Genomic DNA, 21,912 nt, shown 5'->3' on the forward strand with positions numbered 1-21,912 from the left:
ATTATTTTTTTAAATAAATTTTGGGGGGGTTTTCTGGTGAGGACTGGAAAACCTGCTAGACAAAATCTAAAAGAGCTGTTAACACTAGACCATCAATCTTTTAATTACCTATTTTATCACCCTAAGCAATTGTTAGCTAGGCAACAATTTGCCTTTTAAAAAGATGACTCCTAGGTGAAACAAGGCAGAAAATTTATATCTCAAAAGCACAGAGCTAAGGCTTTAGGCCTAAATATTGTGCCATCATTTGCTCATACCAAGGGGAAAAAAAGTTGCATGTAAAGTCCCAGTTAAGACAAGATTGCCAGGAAAAGTACCCTAAACAAACGTAAGACTTGTCATGTAAAATCAGAACGATGGTAAGAGTTTCAAGTGACTCCTGTTTTTGTCATTCTTAACTACAGTAATTCAGAACTTCAGCTGCCAAGTTTGGTGCTAACATCCTCACTGATGTGGTTCATGCTCTGCTCTTAAAATAATTCCTTGGTTGCTGTTAGAGGCTCCTATCATAATATACAAAATGGCAAGGATCAATTTTTTAAAATCATGAAATAAATGGAGCTACAATGTATTTTTTTTCTTGAAAATATTCCCTTTCCTATCATTCCCTTTATTTAGCAATTATAAACCCTGGTCAAGCAGCAAAACAGTAGAACATTTTAAATACCAACAAGCCACAAATAGCAGTGTTTTCAAGGAGAAAAAAAGGAAAATCTCAGTTTCATGCTAAACCATCCTTTGATGCACTGTCATTTTAAGTGTCAAGGTATCAATTATTTCTCCTGTGCTGAAAGGTCTACAAATTTAAAGGTTCTGCAGATCCACTAAGAAAATAAGCAACCATTTCTCTCTATCATTAAACACAAAAGGATACTAGTCCTGTGCTAGTTTTAAAACACCAGCAGAATTCTGAATGTGAATATTAAGGATTACTATTTCAGTTTCAAGTGAAACAGTTGCTCTACAGCCAAAGAGCACTGATCATACATACTTCAAGTTGTCACCTGAATATTTGTAGGGCCAAAGACTAGCTCCATTTCAGAATTCTGGAATCTCCATTTCAAAATTCCTTGAGCGTCTCCTAGTCTAATATGCCCAAGGCAGGACTATTTTTCCCCAGTCAGCCCTGACAGATGGTCAGACTGTTTCAATTACTCTAGTGGGGGAGTTCTCAAGAGAAAGTCCCCAGGGATATGATGAAAGGCTAGAACCAACCACGCAAACAGGGAGTAAGGTTCCGGTCAGTAAGCTTGCAGGATACCGATAACGTTGCCAAACACTTAAAACCAGACTTCCACAAGAATGCGATGCGCAATTAGCAATCACGAGAGTGCAACGTTTAAGGCATGTTCACCTCAGTTCAGGAACCCTCCAAAGTTCTTTCACTGGCCTGAGGTGTAGCTCGCACAATTCAAGGTGTCTTTTCTCTGATTTCTTAAAGTAAGAAATGACTTGTTAGGCTCACAGCAAGGGTTTGTCAAGTCTAACAGCATCAAATCCCTTCCTTCCTTAAACCAAGCCAGGGGGACCCCCTGGTGGAACTGCTAAGGCTTAAAATACTCTAACTTTGGTCTTAAAATCGTCACTACAGTAAAGCAGAACATTTCGGGTTTTCCTTTTAGCGGTGAATATAAGCTATGCTGTAACTGAAGTTTGGCTGGTGTACGGTTGATGTGTGGGGGTTGTTTCAAGCGCAGCCCTTCATCCCGCCTTGGAGTCTGGCTCGATCCTCCCAGGGAAGGCGAGCGCGCGGGGCTGCGCTGCCAGCACATCCCCAGCGGGACCCCAGGACGGCGCGGCCCGGCCCTTACCTGTCGATGCTTATCACGCACAGGGTCATGATCGAGGCCGTGCAGCACATGACGTCCATGGCGATGAAGACGTTGCAGAAGAAGTGGCCAAAGATCCACTTGCCCCCGATGAGGTCGGTGACGCTGACGAAGGGCATGACCGCCACGGCCACCGAGAGGTCGGCCAGCGCCAGGGACACGATCAGGTAGTTGGAGGGCTGGCGGAGCTTCTTGACGAAGCACACAGAGATCACTACCAGGCAGTTGCCCGCGATCGTCAGCAGCGTGATGAGCGTCAGGATGGAGCCGATCACAACTTTCTCGGCTCTGCCGTAGTTGATCTCCTCCCCACAGCCGGAGACATTGTCCGGGGGCGCGTCCCAGGTGGGCGCGGGGCTGGCCGTCACCTCCGGGACCGCGCTCAGCAGGTGCGGCGCCCAGGAGCCCGCGACCGGGTCGGCGCCACCGTCGGGGCTCAGGTCCGGCAGCCCGCGCCCCACCTCTGGCAGGAGGAAAGAGCGGAGGTGCCCGTAGAGGTCCGGGCGGCCGCTGCTGTTAACGTCCATCATCGTGCCGCTGTGCGCTGCTGCCCATGGAGCCGGCGCCCCCGCCACGCGCTCCGGCTGCCGGCCCCGGGGCTTCACCTCGCCGGTTCCGCTCCGCCCGGCCCAGCCATGGGGCCCGCGCCGGCCGCTGGGGGGCGCCCGGCTCGGTCTCGGGGCCCCGCACGCCCGGAGCCCCAGCCGCTGCGGGGAATGCGGTGGCGCGACCGCGCGGGGACTCCCTACGGGAGGCGCCTCGGCACCCGACGGACGCCCGCCCGGGACGCGCGGGCCGGGCTCGGCTGCAGCACCGTAGCCCGCGGCGGCCGCGCGGCTGGGCCGAAAGCGCCCGGCCGCGGCGGCGGCGGCAGAAGTTGCGGAGTGCGCCCCGCCCCTCGTGCCCGCCGCCGCCGCTCCCCTGCGGCAGCCGCGCCGCGTCCCCGCCGCCGCCGCCTCTGGCCGCTGCCCGCGCCCTCGCGCTCCCGGGCCGGGTCTCCGCGCTGGGCAGGGACCGCCGCCTCCCCCGCTCCTCCCCACTGCGCGGGGGGCGGCGCTGCACGGGATCCCGGGTCCGCTCGCTCGGGGACCTTTCCTTGCCGCATGAGACTCAGACCCGCTCCAGCAGACCCCAGCCTCCTCACAGAGTAAACGACAATTTGGCGGGGGCTTTTTCTTTTGTTAAGAGGACTAGTGGGCCAGTGGATGTTCGGACTCAAAGCGAAATGAAGAACCTAGAGGGGGAAATTTTTTTTTAATTAAAAAAACCTTCTCGAGCACTACACCAAACAACAAATACATACTTGCGTTTCCTATTTTGACCACTTATGAGGGAAAGCGAAAATAGAAAAGGAGAAACAGCCGAGTGGGATGAGGATGGCAGCTCAGAGGGGAGGGGGGGATGCCTTAGACCCTGCCTGGCACCGAGGAGGAGCTGGGGGCTCTGGGGACGGGGCCTCCAGGGGGCTTAAACCCATTCCGACTAACCCTCCTCACACTCGTCTAGAAACAGGCCTCTCAGCTCTGAAAATAGATCCTGTCTGCCTTTATATTTAGACTTCAAAGCCTAATATATTGCAATGAGGGTTAATTTTCCCAAAGCGTTCTGGAAGTCTTACACATAAGCGAAGACATGGCCGGTTATAATGTTCTGCGGGAGATTCCTGGAGGTGTATGTTGATTTAGTAACTGTTGCCTAAAATTCCCCTTAGTATTCAAACCCTGTCAGAGTGGCTGATTTTTATTATTGGTGAGACTTGCTTCATTCCATTTTGTTTAAAGGTTTTATTGGCAGCCAGCAGTGATTTCTTCAGTTTAAGACGCTAAAAATAATCAAATCTATTTTCTTTTCTAGTTATGCCCTAGTGGTTTATAAATAAAAAAGAAAAGTAACAAAGACCTCAAAATATATCGATCTGAGTGCTGAATAATACTCTTATTCAAGGTGGGAATTGGCCCTGTTTTTCCAGATAAGGAAACTCAGTTGCTGTTATAATTGGCTGGTAAGTAACAGTTATGTTTCAAACCCAGGTTTATCTGATTAGTATGCCCATATTCTTACCCCTACACATTCAACAACAACAAAAAATTTAAATGGGAAAAAAAAAATCTTTAGGATGGGCCAGTGTTTGCAGCACTTTCACTATGATCAACATTTTAGAGGCTCTCCTTTGCATGGGATAAGCAAAATCATATATTGAGTCAGAAGAAAACTGGAAGATATTAATAATATCTAGGCCACAAAGCAGTATTATTTAATAGTTAAGATGGGGCCGGGTGTGGTGGCTCATGCTGTTCTCTCCTCAGAACCAAGGAAGCAAGCTGGTTCAGTCATTCATCAATTCCTTCATGCATTCAGCAATAACCCTTGAGCACCTACTCAGGGCCACGGGTTGGGCAGGAATCTGGGATGCAAGGATAGACCTCACACTGTCCTGCCTCTGGGTGATCACGGTGTATGGGACCCACAGTGACCCCCCCCACCTCCCACTCCTAGCACTCTGGGAGGCTGAGGTAGGAGGATTGCTTAAGGCCAGGAGTTCGAAACCAGCCTGAGCAAGAGTGAGACACCCCCACTCCCCTCCAATCTCTACAATAAATAGAAAAATTAGCCAGGCCTGGTGGCCAGCGCCTGTAGTCCCAGGACTTGGGAGTCTGAGGCAGGAGCATGGCTTGAGCCCAGAGTTTGAGGTTGCAGTGAGCTCAGATGATGCCACTGCACTCTAGCCAGGGCAACAGATGACAGAATGAGACCCTGTTTCAAAAAAAAAAAAAAAAAAGACAATGGGTGAGAAAACTTCTTCAGCCTTACTGATGTTAGTATAGTGGTTCCCCCTTATTCTCAGTTTTGCTTCCCTTAGTTTCTGTTAGCTGCAGTCAGTGGAGATCTAAAAATATTAAATGGAAAATTCCAGAAATAAACAATTCGTAAGTTTTAAGTTGCACGCCATTCTGAGTAGCATGATGAAATCTCTCTCTGCCACGCTGGAACTTGAATCATCCCTTTATCCAGCTATGCGCACTGTATATGCTACTCACCCGTTAGTCATTCAGTAGCCATCTCTGTTATCAGATCAAAAAAACACAGTATATATACAGAATCCAGTACTATCCCAGGTTTCAGACATTCACTGGGGGTCTTGGAACGTTTTCCCCAAGGACAAGGGAGTACTACTGTATTAGACATAATCTCAGATGAAAGAAAAATAGTTTGTTGCTGGAAGGCATCTAAGAAATCATTTGTTCACCCTTCAATGCAGAAGAGGAAATAGAGGCTGGGCAAAGTTTAACAACTTGTCCAAGATCATTCATGACTACATTGAAATGTCTCAGTTTTGGGTTTTGAGGTTTAGAATTGTCTCAAAGCCTCTTAAAAATTCTTTAAGGTAGTACATTTCCCAAGATACTTTTGACTTTTCTCATTTTAACTTTTTAGCTCACTTTGACTTTTCTCATTTTTTTCCCCTTGAATACTCTAATCAGTTCAGCTTACATATTCTGTCTTGGCTCTTTTAAATAATATTCCACATTAATTAATTACACAAAGATTTCAAAAATTCATGGTTTTATTTTTATTTGAATCACCAGTCAATATAATTTACCACCTACACTCTTACTAGCCCTTACATAGCCCACTGATATTTCACAGAAGCTTCTGTTTCTTGCTTTTGTTTTGTTTTAGTCCCTTCAGGTTGCTATAATAAAAATACCATAGACGATGGCATGACAACGTCGATGGTAAACATTGATTTCTCACAGTTCTGGGGGCTAAGAAGTACAAGATCAAGGTGCCAACAGATTCGAGGTTCAGTGAGGGCCCACTTCTTGGTTTATAGACAGCATCTCTCTGCGTCCTCACGTGGCAGAAAGTGGCGAGTGAGCGCTCAGGGGTCTCTTTCATGAGGGCGCTACTCCCATTCATGAGGGCTCTGCCCTTATTACCTAATTACCTCCCAAATGTCCCACCCGATACCATCACATTGGGGAGCAGGATTGCAACATATGAATTTGGGGAGGAAACAAATGTTCAGTCCATAACAACTTTTAAATGTGTGACATACAAACTCATCAAGTAATCATTAAAATTCTACCTTTAACATTACTTCCCCTTCCATTGTCAATATAGCAGCGGGCCCAAACTCCCCTTTTTATACACCTGTCACCTCTCTTATATTTTCTATACTGATGGCTGAGTGTATTTCCTAAGAGTTGCTAGGTTTTTAATTTATAAGCTGTCACAATGCATAAACATAGTTATTGAAAATCTCGGCTTCTGCAGCATCTCCTTGCTTATGTTGAGTTTAAATTTCATCTATCATTGTATTATTCCAAAATCCTGACAGAACAATCTGGAATTCTTTCAGTTTCCCTCTAACCTTCACTAGCAAATCGTTGTATCTTCATAAAAATGCTAAAATCTTGTATATCCTTTTCCATAATTTTCTCACAAAGAGAAGCTAAAGATATAACTTCGCAAAATATTCATACAATATCTAAACATTCATGTAAATTTGTTGTTTTGCCCTTGGTTTCCTGGTGTTTTAAAATCCATATCAAGGTGTTGCTTCCTTGCTCCCCCTCCCCCTGCCCGCCCACTCTTTGGCAGTGATAGTGGAGATAAGTGAAGTGTTGGCATCCAAATGAAATCCTGTCTTTAGTTTCTATCCCTTTTCTTTCTTTCAAAAAAAAATAGTCCTACTGTTTTAAAGAGTACCAATTCTTGTCTAGACTCTCATTGCCTGTAATGGCATTCTCATAAAATTGTCAGCGACGACACCTGAGACTACAGCTTGCTGATGTTTCCAACTGGCAATCTCCTCTTCTCGAAACTACTCTGGGGGAGTACAGAAAAGCTGCAGAGTTCTACAGCATGAATTACTGTCTTTTTTATAAGCCCTTCTTCCCTCTAGGTACTCATCTAGCTCATCTAAATGCATGTGCTTAATGCCATCTATGCAAACCCACACATACCCATCCATAGGACGTAAGCTTAGGGTACTTTATTTTCCCATAAACCAACATACTCTGACAACCTAGATTTACTTTAAGAAGCACAAGTAGGCCAGGTGCGGTGGCTCACGCCTATAATCCTAACACTCCGGTAAGCCGAGTTGGGAGGATGGCTTCAGGTCAGGAGTTTGAGACCAGCTGAGTAAGAGCAAGACAGTCTCTACTAAAAATAGAAAAATTAGCTGGGCATGGTGGTGCACACCTGAAATCCCAGCTACTTGGAGACTGAGGCAAGAGGATCACTTGAGCCCAGGAGTTAGAATTTGCAGTGGGCTATGATAATGGCACTGGACTCTAGCCCCGGTGACAGAGCGAGACACTGTCTCAAAAAAAAAAAAAAGAAGCACAAGTAAAATAAAGCTTCCTATGTCATCAGGTCCATTGGCAACTCACTAGTCAGTCAAGCATGCTAATATCATGCCTGCTGGGGGTCCAATAACTTCCCACGTCCAATGCAGTAGTCCTGCTGTGGGCTACTCTTTCATGCTCCAGATTATTTCAGTCTCTCACTTTGGTACCCCATCTCCTCACTCAAGTAAGCTAATGGTCTGTGTGTCTCTTGACCCCAGAATTTGATGAGAAAAGACTAGAAAAACAGGAATACTTAGATAATGTAGTACTAAGCTTATTGTATCTAATTACCTAAATACTACCCTGTGGCTAGGAGTGGGGCTATAGAGCAGTAGCACTGAGACAGAACACACATCTTAGAGACAAGGACTCAAGTCTGTCAACACGGACATTTTCAAGGCCCAGTTAGGATAAAACCAGTTATTCTGGGACATCTCAATGACCCTTCTCTGTTACAATCCCTCTCACCAACAGCTAATCTCATTCTTTAAGTGAGCTCTTAAAGCATTTTTTTCGTATCTTTATTAATTATATTAATACTTTATGTTTATAGGACTCTGTTCTCCATTAAACTGTGAACTCCAAAGGCAGAAAACTTTTTTTTTTTTTTTTTTTTGAGACAGAGTCTCACTCTGTCACCCCAGCTAGAGTGCAGTAGCATCATGGTAGCTCACTGCAACCTCCAACAACTGGGCTCAAGCATCCTCCTGCCTCAGGCTCCTGAGTAGCTGAGACAACAGGCACATGACACCATCTCTGGTGATATTTTCTCATTCCTGCCGCATATTACGATGTTCAGTAAACATTTGTCAAATGAATTGAGTATAGAATAATGCCTATAACCAAGAATCATTCCTATTTTAAAATAATTCTTTAGCCTAAAAGTGATTTGTGAGTTTTGTTTTAATTTAGATGTATGCATCCTTTAATCATGCTACTTTCACGTGCACGCTTTTTTAATTAATTTATTTATTTTGAGACAGGGTCTCACTCTGCTGCCCAGGTTGGAATGCAGTGGTGTCATCATAGCTCACTGCAACCTCAAATCCCTGGGTTCAAGCGATTCCTCTCCTCCGTCAGTCTCCCAAGTACCTTGGACTACAGGCATGGGCCACGATGCCCAGCTAATTTTTCTATTTTTAGTAGAGACGGGGGTCTCGCTTTTGCTCGGGCTGGTCTCGAACTTCTGAGCTCAAGCAATCCTTCCACCTCGGCCTCCCAAAGTGGTAGGATTACAGGAGTGAGCCATCGCACCTAGCCCTGCATTATCTCTTAATGCTGACTTTAAAAATGTATGTTTTTTTTTCTTTGGTTCTTTCCATTTAGAAAATTTTTATTCTTTTTACAAAATCAATATAACCCTTTAAAAATTTCCTTCAAACAAAATAAATAGAAAATCAGACAACAGGTACAGCTAAGAGCACTTAATTATTTTATTAATTTTCCATTTTTTCTTAACCAGGACTGTTTCTGAAACATAAGTGGTACACACATACCCTCTAGTGGGGAGTCTATTCAGTAACGCAAATTCCACCAGAGAACCTACATGGAAAGCTTTTAAGGAACAAATTGGACGTTGTCAGCTCCCATATTCTGAGCCTGAATGACTTCTAATGAAAAGAAAAATTAAGTTTCTCAATTTAAAAAATAGATAAAAGTAGCAATCATTCATGAATTGAGTCAACATTAATCATCGTCTAATGCATACCAGTTATTGTTTTAGGAGTTCTTTTTTAAAAGAACATGTTAAGTTTGAGATCCTACCAGACATTCAAGTGATGTCTGTGATACAAGTTCAGGGGAAGATCTCTCAAGTGGAAGAGTAAATACAGAAGAGCCCTGAGAATTAAACCTGGGATGCCCCAACATCCTGAGGTCAGGGAGAGGAAGAGAAATCACAAAGACTGAGGAGGAGAGGCCAGTGAATCAGAAGGAGAACCAAGAGAAAGTAGTTATTTAAAGTCAAGAGAAGAAAATGTCTCAAAAAGCATGGAGCATGAATTGTGTATGGTCCATGGTAAATGCCTTAGCTGTTATTTGTATGGCTTTTAAATTTAGAGCTCAAAGTGGTTTCTGCTTAATGGTACAATAAATTGGCTTAAATTCTGTATCTTGGCAAAATCTTGTCACATTGTGTTTATGTTTTACAAGTCTCATGTTAACACTGACCCTCAAAGAGTCCCATCTGCAACCATGGTTACCAATTCTGACAAGTCTACTTTAAAATTCTCCAAACTCTTTTCTATACACAAAAATAAGCCATTTCCTAATGTTCCTTTTTGGAGCACTGTTCCCCCCAAAATTTTAGTCTGTCAAAATTCTCAACAACATTAATAGCCTTTAGGTTTCTATTCTCTTATCAGCTGCAACGAAAAATGCCAGAAATAACTCAGTTTTTTCATGTAACTTGTCCTGCAAGTTCTAGGCCACATTCACAATATACTGAGCAATAAAATGTGTAGTGTTACATTTGTAAATGTTAGTTTCTGTTTAGGATCTGTTCTTTCTTTTGCCTTCAATAAACATTCTTTGTAAACTTGCCTTCAGTACAAAGTTTGTTATGGAAGCAATTTTTTTTTTTTTACTTACTTAACAATTTCAAGACAGCTTCACTGAGATGGTTAACTTTATGTGTCAACTTGACTGGGCCATGGGATGCCAGGTATTTGGTCAAACATTGGAGTGTGTCTGTGAATGTGTATTTGGAGATTAACATTTGAATAGGTAGACTGAGAAAAGCAAATTGCCCTCCATAATGTGAGTGTGCCTCATCCAATCAGCTGAAGGCCTGAGTAGAACAAAAGACTAACCTTCCCTTGAGTAAGGGATGATTCCTTTTGCCTGACTGCCTTCAAGCTGGGACATCAACTTTTCCCTGCCTTTGTACTCAAATTGAAATGTCGACTCTTTCTTGGTCTCGAGACAGCCTGCTTTTGGACTGGAATTATAGTCCAGCCCAAATCATCAGCAATTCTGGTTTACAGGCCTTTGGACTCAGATTTGAACTATGTCATCATCTGTCTTGGGTCACCTGCTTGCTGACTACAGATTGTAGGGCTTGTCAGCTTCCATAATCACTTGAGCTAGTTCCTTGAAATAAATCATTATCTCTCTCTCTCTCTCTCTCTCTGTCTCTCTGTTTCTCTCCCTCTCTCTCTCTCTCTCTCTCTCTCTCTCGATATATATGTATATATGTATGTGTGTGCATGTGAACCAACATCCTATTGGTTCTTTTTCTCTGGAGAACCCTAATACAATTAGTTGTTTTACTTATATTAAAAACCAACCCTGTTGAAGTTTTGTAACAGAGGTAAAGTTCTGGAAAAGGGCAATATAATGTTTTATGAGTGATCTCTTTAAAACCCCCCACCCTTTTGGGAATTAACCTGCATTCCTGCCTGAGGCCAGTAATCAAAGGGGCAGAAAAATGTTCTTTGCTGTTTATTTTCTAAGATCTTAAACCACAGGAGATGGCTCAACAGAATTGTCCAGACAAGGGTCACCAGATCTTGGTAAGGTCAACTGAAACCACCAATTATAGTTAAACAACAATAGCCCGAAGCCATGACGTGTGACTTCAACCCAAGCCCAACCTCCGAAACCCCCCCTTTTAAAAAGACCTGTTTCTTCCCAACATCTTCATTTAGAATTCTTAAGGTTTCATGCCTTAGGTTTAAGTCTGTTATCCATCTTGAATTGATTTTTGTGAGAGGTGAGAGGTAGACCCTTTCAGACATCGGCCTAGGCAAGGAATTCTTGAAGAAGAACCCCAAAGCAATCGCCACAGCAACAAAAATAAATAAGTGGGATCTAATCAAATTAAAAGCTTCTGCACTGCCAAGGAAACTATCATTAGAGCGAATAGACAGCCCACAGAATGGGAGAAAATATTTGCTCTCTACACATCTGATGAAGGGCTGATAACAAGAATCTATCTAGAACTCAAAAAAATCAACAAGAAAAAATCAAACAACCCCATCAACAAATGGGCAAAGGAAATGAACAGAAACTTTTCAAAAGAAGACAGAATAATGCTCAACATCTCTAATCATTAGAGAATTGCAAATCAAAACCACAATGAGGTATCACCTAACCCCGGTGAGATTGGCCTCTATCACAAAATCAGAAAACAACAAATGCTGGCGAGGATGTAGAGAGACAGGAACACTCTTACACTGCTGGTGGGACTGCAAATTAGTGCAACCACTGTGGAAAAGAATTTGGAGATACCTCAGAGAGCTAAAAATAGAAATACCATTCGATCCAGCAATAGCACTATTAGGCATCTACCCAAAAGAGCACAAGACATTCTACGATAAAGACATCTGCACTCGAATGTTTATGGCAGCACAATTCACTATTGCAAGAATGTGGAAACAACCCAAGTGCCCGTCAATCCATGAGTGGATTATTAAAATTTGGTATATGTTTACAATGGAATATTACTCAATCATAAGAAACGACAGTGATCTGGCACCTCTTATACTTTCCTGGATTAAACTTAGGCCCATTATCCAAAGTGAGGCACCACAAGAGTAGAAGAATGGGATCCATTTGTACTCGCCATCAAATTGGTACTAATTGATCAACACTAGGGTGATCACATGACAGAAATACTCTCTAGGGATTAGGGGGTTGGGGGGACAAATCTACAACTAAACGACATGGGGAGCACTAAAAGGAGGGAAGGGCATGCCTTTAACCCACACTTGGGTGAGGCAAAGACATAAAGTGTAACTATAATGTTTGTACCCTCACAATAGCCTGGAATAAAAAAAAAAAAAAAAAGACAGCTGCAGTAAATTAACTGTCACCATAGAATCCTACAAAGCAATCACTCAAATTTGAGAATGAAATAAAGATATCTGCAAGAAAAATAAATAAATAAATAAATAAATAAAAATAAAAAGACCTGTTTCTCTGCTTAAAGGCAGGACGGCAGTCTTTGAAACACTGACCTACTGTCCTCCTCATTTGTCAGCAAATTAATAAACTTCTCTTTCCTTTTCTTCAAACCACTTGTCCTCGTTCTTCATTCTCATTGATTTGGCCTCAGGGACAAGTACTGAACTTTCAGCAACAATTTCCGTTCTCTTCTTTTCATTCATTAAATTTATCCTCATGCATTTTTCCATATACCAGTCATAGTTGTTCCTTTGATTTCTTTCATAATGGCTTCTTAACATATTGACTACCACACCAGAAAAAAAATTTTTTTCCTTGAGGCCATAGTGATTTATTAAAAAAATTAGAATACAAATTTTGAAAACAAAATGATCCTTTCTTATTTGATGAAAAATTTAATGACAAATGAAATTTATTGACTTCTATTCATTTAATCCACATTTTTAGAATTAATTTACCAATATTAATTGTAACAATACAAACATTGACAAATAAGATTTTCACAAACCAACTGCAGGGTTTTGCCCAGGTTTTGCTTCACGAGGCCCCTGGCTGAAAACTAGCATAAGTTAAATACAACATACATGGCAGTTAATGTGTTAAGTTGTATTTTTAAAAAATTAGGCATACTTTGCATCTTAAAAAGGTAGGAATACTCTTTATTTTCACAATCGAGCATGCTCTCACGCTAATTTTTTTGTAGCATACCAACATTCTACATCTGTCTTTCATTTTAAACTTTTATAGACATATGGGTATAAGAAATATTTCACCTTCATCATAACTGCAGTTATAAAAAAGAAACCCTAATATTGCAAGCAAGGACAGATTATACCAGCACAGAAATTGGACAGATTCTAATGATATTAGGTCAGTTACAAGAGTTTCTGGGGGAAGGCAAGAAGATGAGGGAAGAATTTTTTTTTTCTACTTTTTTATTTGATTTTTCTGTCTTCAATACCAATTTTCCCAATGAGGGAAGAATTATTGTGAGGGCTTCCTGGACTGGAGATAGCCTATGGAGTCTGACTGCAGTTCTAGGCTTAGCAGTTAACCCCTCCGATGAGCTTTATCAGGGCTTCTGGAAAAGGTTGGGCAGATAATTCACTGCACAGACTTCCCAGCTATGTGGTGAATAGGGCAAATGTAATGTCTGCCTGGAGGTAGAGTGTCTTTTGTAGTCTCCCCAAGGGCTCCTGTAAGTGTCCATCATTTAGGACACAAGAGGAGGGTTCTGTGTGTGCCACTGGTGTATCATGCCAGTGCACTACATGCACAGTTCAGAGAATTTGTGGCCATGTGATAAGATAATTTAACACATCCAACAGGGCTACAATCCCATTGACATGGGTATGAAGTTGAAAAAGAGGTCATGAGTTCATTCATTCGATCAGCAACTTTTGACTGAGTACCACCTACTTTGTGCAGCTCCAGATACACCCTAGATACCTGCATCATGATCTCTGCATCATGTTTCTCTTCAACTTTATAAATCAAAATTTAATTCAAGCATTACCCTCTCAGGGAAACTGCCTCTTTTCCTCTTCAGATCTCCCAAACTTCTCCCTCAAATTGAAAGAGAAGACCCTGGTAGGTCCTCCCAACACATCCGTGCAAGTCATGTTACAGTGTGGGTTTCTTGCTTGGCTCCTTCTTCAGCCTTAAACAGCAGGAGGACGGGTTAGGTGGAGTGTGTCTCGGCTGACTTAGGAAGGGCGATGCTAATGAACGGAGGATAAGGCCAAAAACTAATCAAGCACACACCCAAGTCCACATACAGCCCAAGAAAGAGAAGTCTTCTGGGAGACTGAGAAGGACCCAAAGGTTGCTTTGGATGTGAAAAACCACCCTCTCTTTCTTTTTTCTTTTTCTTTTCTTTTTTTTTTTGAGACAGAGTCTTGCTCTGTTGCCTGGGCTAGAGTGCCATGGCGTCAGCCTAGCCTAGCTCACAGCAACCTCAAACTCCTGGCCTTAAGTAATCCTTCTGCCTCAGTCTCCCGAGTAGCTGGGACTACAGGCATGTGCCACCATGCCTGGCTAATTTTTTCTATATATTTTTAGTTGTCCAGCTAATTTCCTTCTGTTTTTAGTAGAGACAAGGTCTCACTCTTGCTCAGGCTGGTCTTGAACTCCTGACCTCGAGTGATCTTCCTGCCTCGGCTTCCCAAAATGCTAGGATTACAGCCACCACACCCAGCCCACTCTCTCTTTCTAATCTCCCCACAGAATAAAAAATGACTCAAGAGCCATCCTTTCTGAGCCCAGGACTCTTCCTTGATATACCAAGAACAGCAATGTCTCTCTCATTGGCTTTTGTAAGGATTAAATAACATAATAGATGTAAAATAATATTAATAATTGTACAGTACTCTTATCTTCCAGTGAGAAATTTCCAGGGTCCTTTTCAAATTTAAGATCCTTGCTGCTTCAGCCACCCCTCCAGGCCAACTTCTGACCCCTCTTTCCTGTTCATCTCCCCTATCTCATCTTGTCTTTTTCTTCTTCCCATTTTTTGGTCCCCTCTTCCACTTCTCTTTTTCCTTTCTTCTCCTCTCCTGCTTTCTCTTTCCTTAGTTCTCTCTCCTTTTCTCTCCCTCCTCCCTTCCCCACAACTCTCTTCTCTGCCGGCTTTGCTTAGGAGGCAGTACTCCGGGCAAGAATTGAACAAACCACCTTGATCCACATGTAGTTCCCCCACTAGTACCCAAGCCTTCTGAGACCAACAAGAAAATGTGTAAAGGCGTAATTGTGGTCCATAGAGAGTCTGGAGACTATCTGTGAACTGTTTACGATCAGTAAATATAGAAATGTTTACAGCACTTTGGCATTGTCCTGATATCCAGGTCCTGATCACCGGACTCTTCTTACTCAGCCAGGTATAGGGCAGTTCACGTTTTGTCAAATTTATGAGTACATGAGGCCAGGCTGCTTACTAGTAATGCATAAGAGACCACATGCTGGTCTGTGAAGAACTAGGGGTGAGGGGGAGAAGGAAAGGGGAAAATCAGATAGTTCGAGAGCACTGATGTAAACTATAGTTCCACAATTTTATATTGTAGGATAATCGATTAGCAATCTTCAATCGTTCATTTAAACGAAGTCAAAAAAGTGGAAACAGCAAGTATGTGGGATATACACCACCTTGTGCATTTTTCACATAGAAAATTGTAAAACATTTCTATTTTCACCTCCACTCTCAAACCTGCCTTTGCTAAACTGTTGGCTCGAACAGCTGCTCATGCTAGAGAGAGCACTGCCATCTTGCGGTTACAGTGTTGACTGTAACACAAAGCAGCAGGCTTTCACACAGCCGGTTCTGACTGGGCAAAAAGACCCTTGTTTCGGGCAGCTCTCTTAGGGTCAGTCAGTCTCTCTCTCTCTCTCTCACACACACACACACACACACACACACACACACACCCTTCCCGTTTAGTTAATTTTAAACAACGGAATGGACTTTAGGGAAAGGAAAGAAAAATGGATTCTTTACGACTCTTTAAATGGCGTTTCCGGTATTAGCAGAAGTCTCTGATCGATAGATTACTGTGCGCGGATTTCGAATGAATCTCTTTTTACATTATTGTGTAGGAGGAACAGTGGGGGATTGGAACCCCTCCAGGAGGAACCAGACATTGTCATTCAGCAGAAGACGAACAAGGATTGAAGCCGATTGTTCAACACACTAAGTTTTGCTGGTACTTGAAGGCAAGGCAAGTAAGCACCTGCGAATCCCTAAAGTAAAATAGTCTGCTGGAGGGAGACAGGCTTAGTCGGTAAACTACGACTCCCAGCATGCCTTGGAGGGGCGGGCTCGGCGTCTGCGCAGACAAGCGTGCGCGGGCTGTCATGGGACTGCAGCATGGCGGTGTTTGCAGACTTGGACCTGCGAGCGGGTTCGGACCTCAAGGCTCTGCGCGGACTCGTGGAGACCGCTGCTCACCGTGAGTCGCCCCAGTTTCGTGGGCTGCGGCGTCTGCCCAGGCTTGCTGTCTCCCAGGCCGTCGAGCCACGCTCGGGAGGAACTGTTTCCTGTCAGGCCTCGTTCAGGTCTCCTGAGATCTCTGCGATATCCCTGGAGACTGATGCCAGCCGCGGTGTTGCGCTCATCCTAGGCGCGGGAAACTCAAACATTCTATGGGGGTTGTTGTCCCGTCTAGCTCCTTTTTTCCTGGAAATTGAGAGAACTAAGGCCGAACAAGGGCAAGAGATTTGCGTGGGGCTCTACAGCTGATGAATGACAGAAGCCAGAGCTAGACTCCAAGTATAGTTTTCTAAGCTAGCGTTTTTCGTATCAGCCCTTCCTAACTCACACGACAGTGGCTGAACGAATGTAGGAAACTGGAGCACAGAGAGGGAGTGCCGTGGAGGCTTAGAGGAGGGGATGGACGTGGGGGTGTGAGTGTCGGATTAATATTATCTATAGAGAGGGTAGGTGGGGGTGGAGGACATACTAGGCAGTGGGGAAGGGGGAGGGGACAGCATGGCCAAAATGTTAGGATGCTACTCATATTTGAATCGCAGGGGAACAAAAGCCCTGAGAGATGAGATCTTGTTTTAATCACTGGAGTCAGTCATGGTTTCTGTCTTCCTTAGACTGCAAAGTGGAGATAGGTTAAAAGATGAGGCCGGGCGCGGTGGCTCACGCCTGTAATCCTAGCACTCTGGGAGGCCGAGGCGGGCGGATCGTTCTGAGCTCAGGAGTTCGAGACCAGCCTGAGCAAGAGCAAGGCCCCGTCTCTACTAAAAATAGAAAGAAATTAATTGGACAACTAAAAACATATAGAAAAAACTAGCCGGGCATGGTGGCGCATGCCTGTAGTCCCAGCTACTCGGGAGGCTGAGGCAGGAGGATTGCTTGAGCCCAGGAGTTTGAGGTTGCTGTGAGCTAAGACCACGCCACAGCACTCTAGCCCGGGCAACACAGTGAGACTCTGTCTCAAAAAAAAAAAAAAAAAAGATGAAAGAAGTTCGTGCAGTAATATCTGTTCGTCTGAGACAGTTCTCAGCTCGTTGTACGAGCTGATTACCAATACTTTTCAGAGGTGGTGCTAGAAACAGCTACTTTTTAGCAAAATGAATCACACCATTTCTTCTTGTCCCCTTTATGAAGTATCCTCAGGGAAATGACTTTATCTTTCCACTGCTGTCACTAATTCGCATTGTCTCTCTAGGACATACTTTTCTCATCGTAGAAGAAGGAAAGTAGACATGATCTGGGCCATTTAGTGCTAATATTCTTTGAGTAGTTCCTGTAAAATGGATTTTCCTAGGTGTAGCTCGTCGCAAGCATTACCTCCTTAATGAAGCTTTTCCTGATGCCATCACCTTTTTAATACACCGTAAGCTTCTTTAGAGAGAGGCCATGTCTTATTCTTTTGTTTATTTACTGTGCTTAACATGGTCACTCCGCAGGCATTTGTGCACAGTAGTTACTCAGTTAATGCTTATGGAATAAATAAACTGAACACCTTTTAAAAAATAAATACAGGAAAATAAAAGTTATAATGATATCTTTAGAGAATTGCCCCAATTTGAAATATGCTTGAAAGAGGTGTGGTAATGTATGTACATTGTCAGCCAGTCTTTATTTATTTCTTTAAAAATTAAATGAAATTCATAACATATGACAGAAAGTCACCTCAACTTGCAAATCAAAAGGCAAAGGACAGCTGTTTAGTGAATGAAAATTTTCAAAGAATAAAGAAGACAGAGCCCTGGTTCTTAGTTTATGACATGATGTAAGAAACCTATGATAAGCTTCAGGAATATGCTATATAGATAAAAATACACCAAAGACTAATTGGGGAAGTACTTCTAAGATGCCAGAACAGAAGTAGCCTAGAAAAAAGTTTCGTGGGGAAACAGAATCTAGCTGACATTTCAGAAGGACAGGAGGGACTTCACTTAATGGCCAAAAGGGTATCCCAAATAGGTATATCAAGAAAGTTTAGAGTAGACTTGGAAGTGTGGTAAAAAAGAATGGGGAGGAGTTGTGGCTGGCTGATTTGACTGGGTGAAAGGTGAAGCCCAAAGTATGGGCACATTTCTAGTTTTTGTTTTCAAAGATCACTGTCTCCAGGGAGCCTTTTCTGACCCCATACACCAGGTTTCATTCTGCTGTGTGCTTCCATAGAGTGTTTACATATCAAAAAAATTTTATTTATATATGACTTAATTGCCTCATTTCTCCAATAGGCTGTAAGCTACTTGAGGATGAGGATTGTATTATTTCCCCTGTATGCTCAGCACCTGGTATAGGACCTCTGAAATAATGGATGTTCAATAAATACTTGCTGAAGGAAGGAAAAAAGGGAGTTGGACAAACTGATTAGAGAAGGGACCACTATTTTAGCATTCATATGTATTATCTTTTAATATTAATGTCTTGTCATCTCCATTGATGTTTTAAAAGCTTAAAGATAGCAGTCATGATTTAGATGTATTTTTGGTAACCCAAATGTCGAGAACAGTGCTATGATGAGAATGATAAAGACAGCCAGTGGGCCTCAAAGAGTTCCCAATTTATTGATGGTGGGCAGCTCAAAAGGGGAAATAGGCAGTGGGTGAGGGAGTCATTACTCCATTTCTCCTTAAGAAAGGGGTCTCTGAAGGAAGTAGAAGGGTCAAAGACAAAAGAGCAGAATAAAGATGACAGTGGAAAAAGTATAAACTTGATGGGATGAACATGAACAAAGGGGTATGAAAGAGAATTATGGTTGGAAAGGAGAGACACAAACCAATACAAGAGTCCTTAGTGTCATGCTAATAATAAGTCACAATGGTTAAACAAAGCCGTGATTGTGTGCCAGGCACTGTTCTCAAACACTTTAACATGTGTTATTTCATTTAATTCTCATGACAGGTATATGAAATAAGTGCTGTTATTATCACCATCTTACAGATAACCCAAAATTTAACACTGCGTAACTTTAAGTGGTAGCGCTTAGATTTGAAAGCAGGTGGTCTGACACCAGACCTTGCACCCATAACCACTCCGCAAACTGCCTCCTAGTCTTGACATCTAGAATCAGGATGGGTCTGTGTGTACAAGAAGGAGAGGTTGTTATATTTAACAAGAATTTTCAATTTTTCTTTTCAGTTGGCTATTCAGTTGTTGCTATCAATCATGTTGTTGACTTTAAGGAAAAGAAACAGGTAAAATAAGATTTCTGAAGCTAATAAGTGAAGCAATAATAAGTATTTATAATTATTTGTGTTTATATTAGTAATGTGGGAGCTACAGATTAGCATATTCCTTAAATGCAGTCCTTTGTACACTATTATTTTCTTATATGTTAACAGTTGAACTGATGAATATTTATACAAATGAAGATTTTTGTGAAGTACTGTGGCACAGTGTAAGGATTCTTGAAGTTGACTTGTTGACTGATGTTAATTGTTTCAATAATGTTTAAAAAGTGCATTGTTATTGACTAATCACAATATGTAGTCCTTTTTATTGACATGGACTCATTAGCTCTTAAATATACTAATATGTGTATTTCTCTTTAGATCAATTGTATCCTATAGATTATTTCAGTCTAAAAATTGGTTTTTATCCCTCCTGTTTACTGATGTTCTTGGCTAGTTAGCTTTCTTTAATAATAATAATTACAAAAAGCTTATTTAGTCTTTCTTAGTACCAGAAATCAGCTTTCTTTTTTTTTAGAAGAACATATATATATATATTTCAACATATATATATATATATAATATATATATATATATATATATATATATGGGGTTTTTTTTCCTGAGAACCCATTGTAAGTTTTCCATTATGCTTTATACCATTAACATGTATAATCTATGGTGACCATTTATTGTTTATTGTAGGAAATTGAAAAACCAGTATCTGTTTCTGAACTTTTCACAACTTTGCCAGTTGTACAGGTAGGTGTTTGTTGTTTAAGAAGCATAATACTTATTTACTCAATGAAAACATACCAAATTATGTGTGCTATTCTCTAACCTGAGCTATACCTTCCTCTGCCTACCAGTCTTACCTTTTTGTCAAGGCTCAGCTCTTTCATAAAACATTCTGTTACTATCAGTCCAGTATTTCTTTGATGATCTTCTTTCCTGAAGTCCTACAGCTTTGAAATTATCTCATTATATAGTTTAATATACATACATCTTTTTTTCTGGCTGTATTATAAATTCCTAGAGAACAAGGACTGGGTTTTATTGATCTTCACTATCCCTTACAGCTTGTACCTTTTAATGAATACTTTCCACTGGTAAAGAGGAAAATCAATCAGTTGTATTCTGTGCTTTTCTGATAGCATGTTTTTGTATACAGGGAAAATCAAGACCAATTAAAATTTTAACTAGATTGACGATTATTGTTTCTGATCCATCACACTGCAATGTTTTGGTAAGTTAATTACTTCTCCCCTTTCCTTTTGGCCTTGTAAGTTGTACCGATTAATGTTGAACAGTGTTGCACTTCATCCTGCCCCATTCTTACATCTCCCTTCATCCCCCCAAACCATGGCCCCTGCCTGTGTCACTGTCCTCAGAATTCACAGTGTAACATGTCTAGTCTGCCTACTCATAGCACATGTATAGTGATACCACAGTTAAAGAATCCCTTGACAACAGTTATTCATTGGATTCATGAACTAGACAAAGATGGGTGCTGGGGATATTGCTGTGAATAATATAGACAAGATCCTTAAACTTACAAAGCTTATATTAATAGTTTAATTGGCAAGACAAGCACTGAACAAATAATAATTACAAATGTGAGGGGTGTTTAAAAGGGAAGAGATGGTAAATAAAGGATGCTCTGGGAGTGTGTAACCTGAGTAAGTTAATGTTCAAGCTAGGGGACATAAGAATCAGTAAACGTTATATAGGTGACAAGAAGGAGACTGTTCCCACAGATAGGATGAATTATGCAAAGGTCCTGAAGCCAAGGAAAACATAGTATGTTCTGGGAAGTGAAACAAGACTGGTAGAGCTAAGCCTAGTGAGCTGGCTACCTGGGATGAAGTTAGGGAGGTAAGCCTGGATGAGGATTCCAAGAGCAAGGGAAAACCCTTTGAGATTTTTATTAAGGGAGTAAAATTATGAGCTTGGAGTTAATGAGGGGATTTGAGAGACATTCAGGAGGGAGTATTGATGGGATTTTTTCATTGATTGGATATAGGATGATGGCCTGAGCAGCCAGGTAGGTAGATAGTACCATTTCCTGAGGTGGAGCATAACAAAGAGAAGCAGTTGGGGGGGCATCATGTTCAGGACATGATGAGTTATTGTGAGAGTTCCAGTGGAGCCTATCAAATGGGCAGTTGGAAAAAAGGTGTGGCCCTCAGAAGAGTGATCCGAATTAAAGATGCTACTTTGGAAGTGGTCACCTGTAGAGAGTAATTGAGATCATGGGAATGAATGAGACTCCCTAGTCAAAGTGTGATGTGTAAAGAGGAGGTCTAGAACAGAGTCCTGAGGAATTTCACTGTTTAATGGTGAAAGAGAGGATGAGCTAGGATTGGAGACTGAGGAAGGACTACCCTAGAAGTAGGAGGACGATGAGGAAAGTGAAAACAGAAGAGGAGGAAGGGAAGGTCAGCAGCATCAATATGCCTGAATAGTCAGGCAGGACAGGGGCTAAAAAAATGTCTTTTGGATTTATTGACAGGGAAGTCATTGTCTGCCTTAGCAAAATCCATTTCCATGGATATGATAGGGTTGTGAGAAAATGCAGATAGTTTGTGCTGCTGACTTTGCTTGAGAAATTTGACTCCATAGGCAAATGGAAAGCATAGGGTAGTTGGTGGATGAGAATCTGCTGTATGAGGAGATTGTTTGGTAAA

General features: G+C 42.1%; 2 protein-coding genes across 5 annotated transcripts in view; one reads left to right on the top strand and one right to left on the bottom strand.

The window, feature by feature from the left end:
• HTR7 (5-hydroxytryptamine (serotonin) receptor 7, adenylate cyclase-coupled) overlaps window positions 1–2,594 on the bottom strand; it is an 88,711-nt gene extending 86,117 nt beyond the window's left edge. For 2 of the 3 annotated variants that reach the window (XM_012659692.1, XM_012659693.1), the window contains exon 1: window positions 1,812–2,594. In XM_012659692.1, the coding sequence (XP_012515146.1) occupies window positions 1,812–2,359 (548 nt within the window). In that variant the 5' untranslated portion in view covers window positions 2,360–2,594. The remainder of the gene's footprint in view (window positions 1–1,811) is intronic. The other variant, XR_001138115.1, reaches the window with a different exon arrangement.
• A 13,091-nt stretch (window positions 2,595–15,685) lies between these two features.
• The window catches only part of RPP30 (ribonuclease P/MRP 30kDa subunit), a 31,845-nt gene continuing 25,618 nt past the window's right edge, over window positions 15,686–21,912 (top strand). Inside the window, exons 1-4 of one of the 2 annotated variants that reach the window (XM_012659749.1) lie at window positions 15,686–16,035; window positions 19,194–19,249; window positions 19,931–19,987; window positions 20,397–20,471. In XM_012659749.1, coding sequence (XP_012515203.1) covers window positions 15,954–16,035; window positions 19,194–19,249; window positions 19,931–19,987; window positions 20,397–20,471 — 270 coding nt within the window. In that variant the 5' untranslated portion in view covers window positions 15,686–15,953. The remainder of the gene's footprint in view (window positions 16,036–19,193; window positions 19,250–19,930; window positions 19,988–20,396; window positions 20,472–21,912) is intronic. The other variant, XM_012659748.1, reaches the window with a different exon arrangement.

This window comes from Propithecus coquereli, unplaced genomic scaffold, assembly GCF_000956105.1.
Source record: "Propithecus coquereli isolate 6110/MARCELLA unplaced genomic scaffold, Pcoq_1.0 Scaffold63, whole genome shotgun sequence".
Taxonomy (NCBI): Eukaryota; Metazoa; Chordata; class Mammalia; order Primates; family Indriidae; genus Propithecus; species Propithecus coquereli.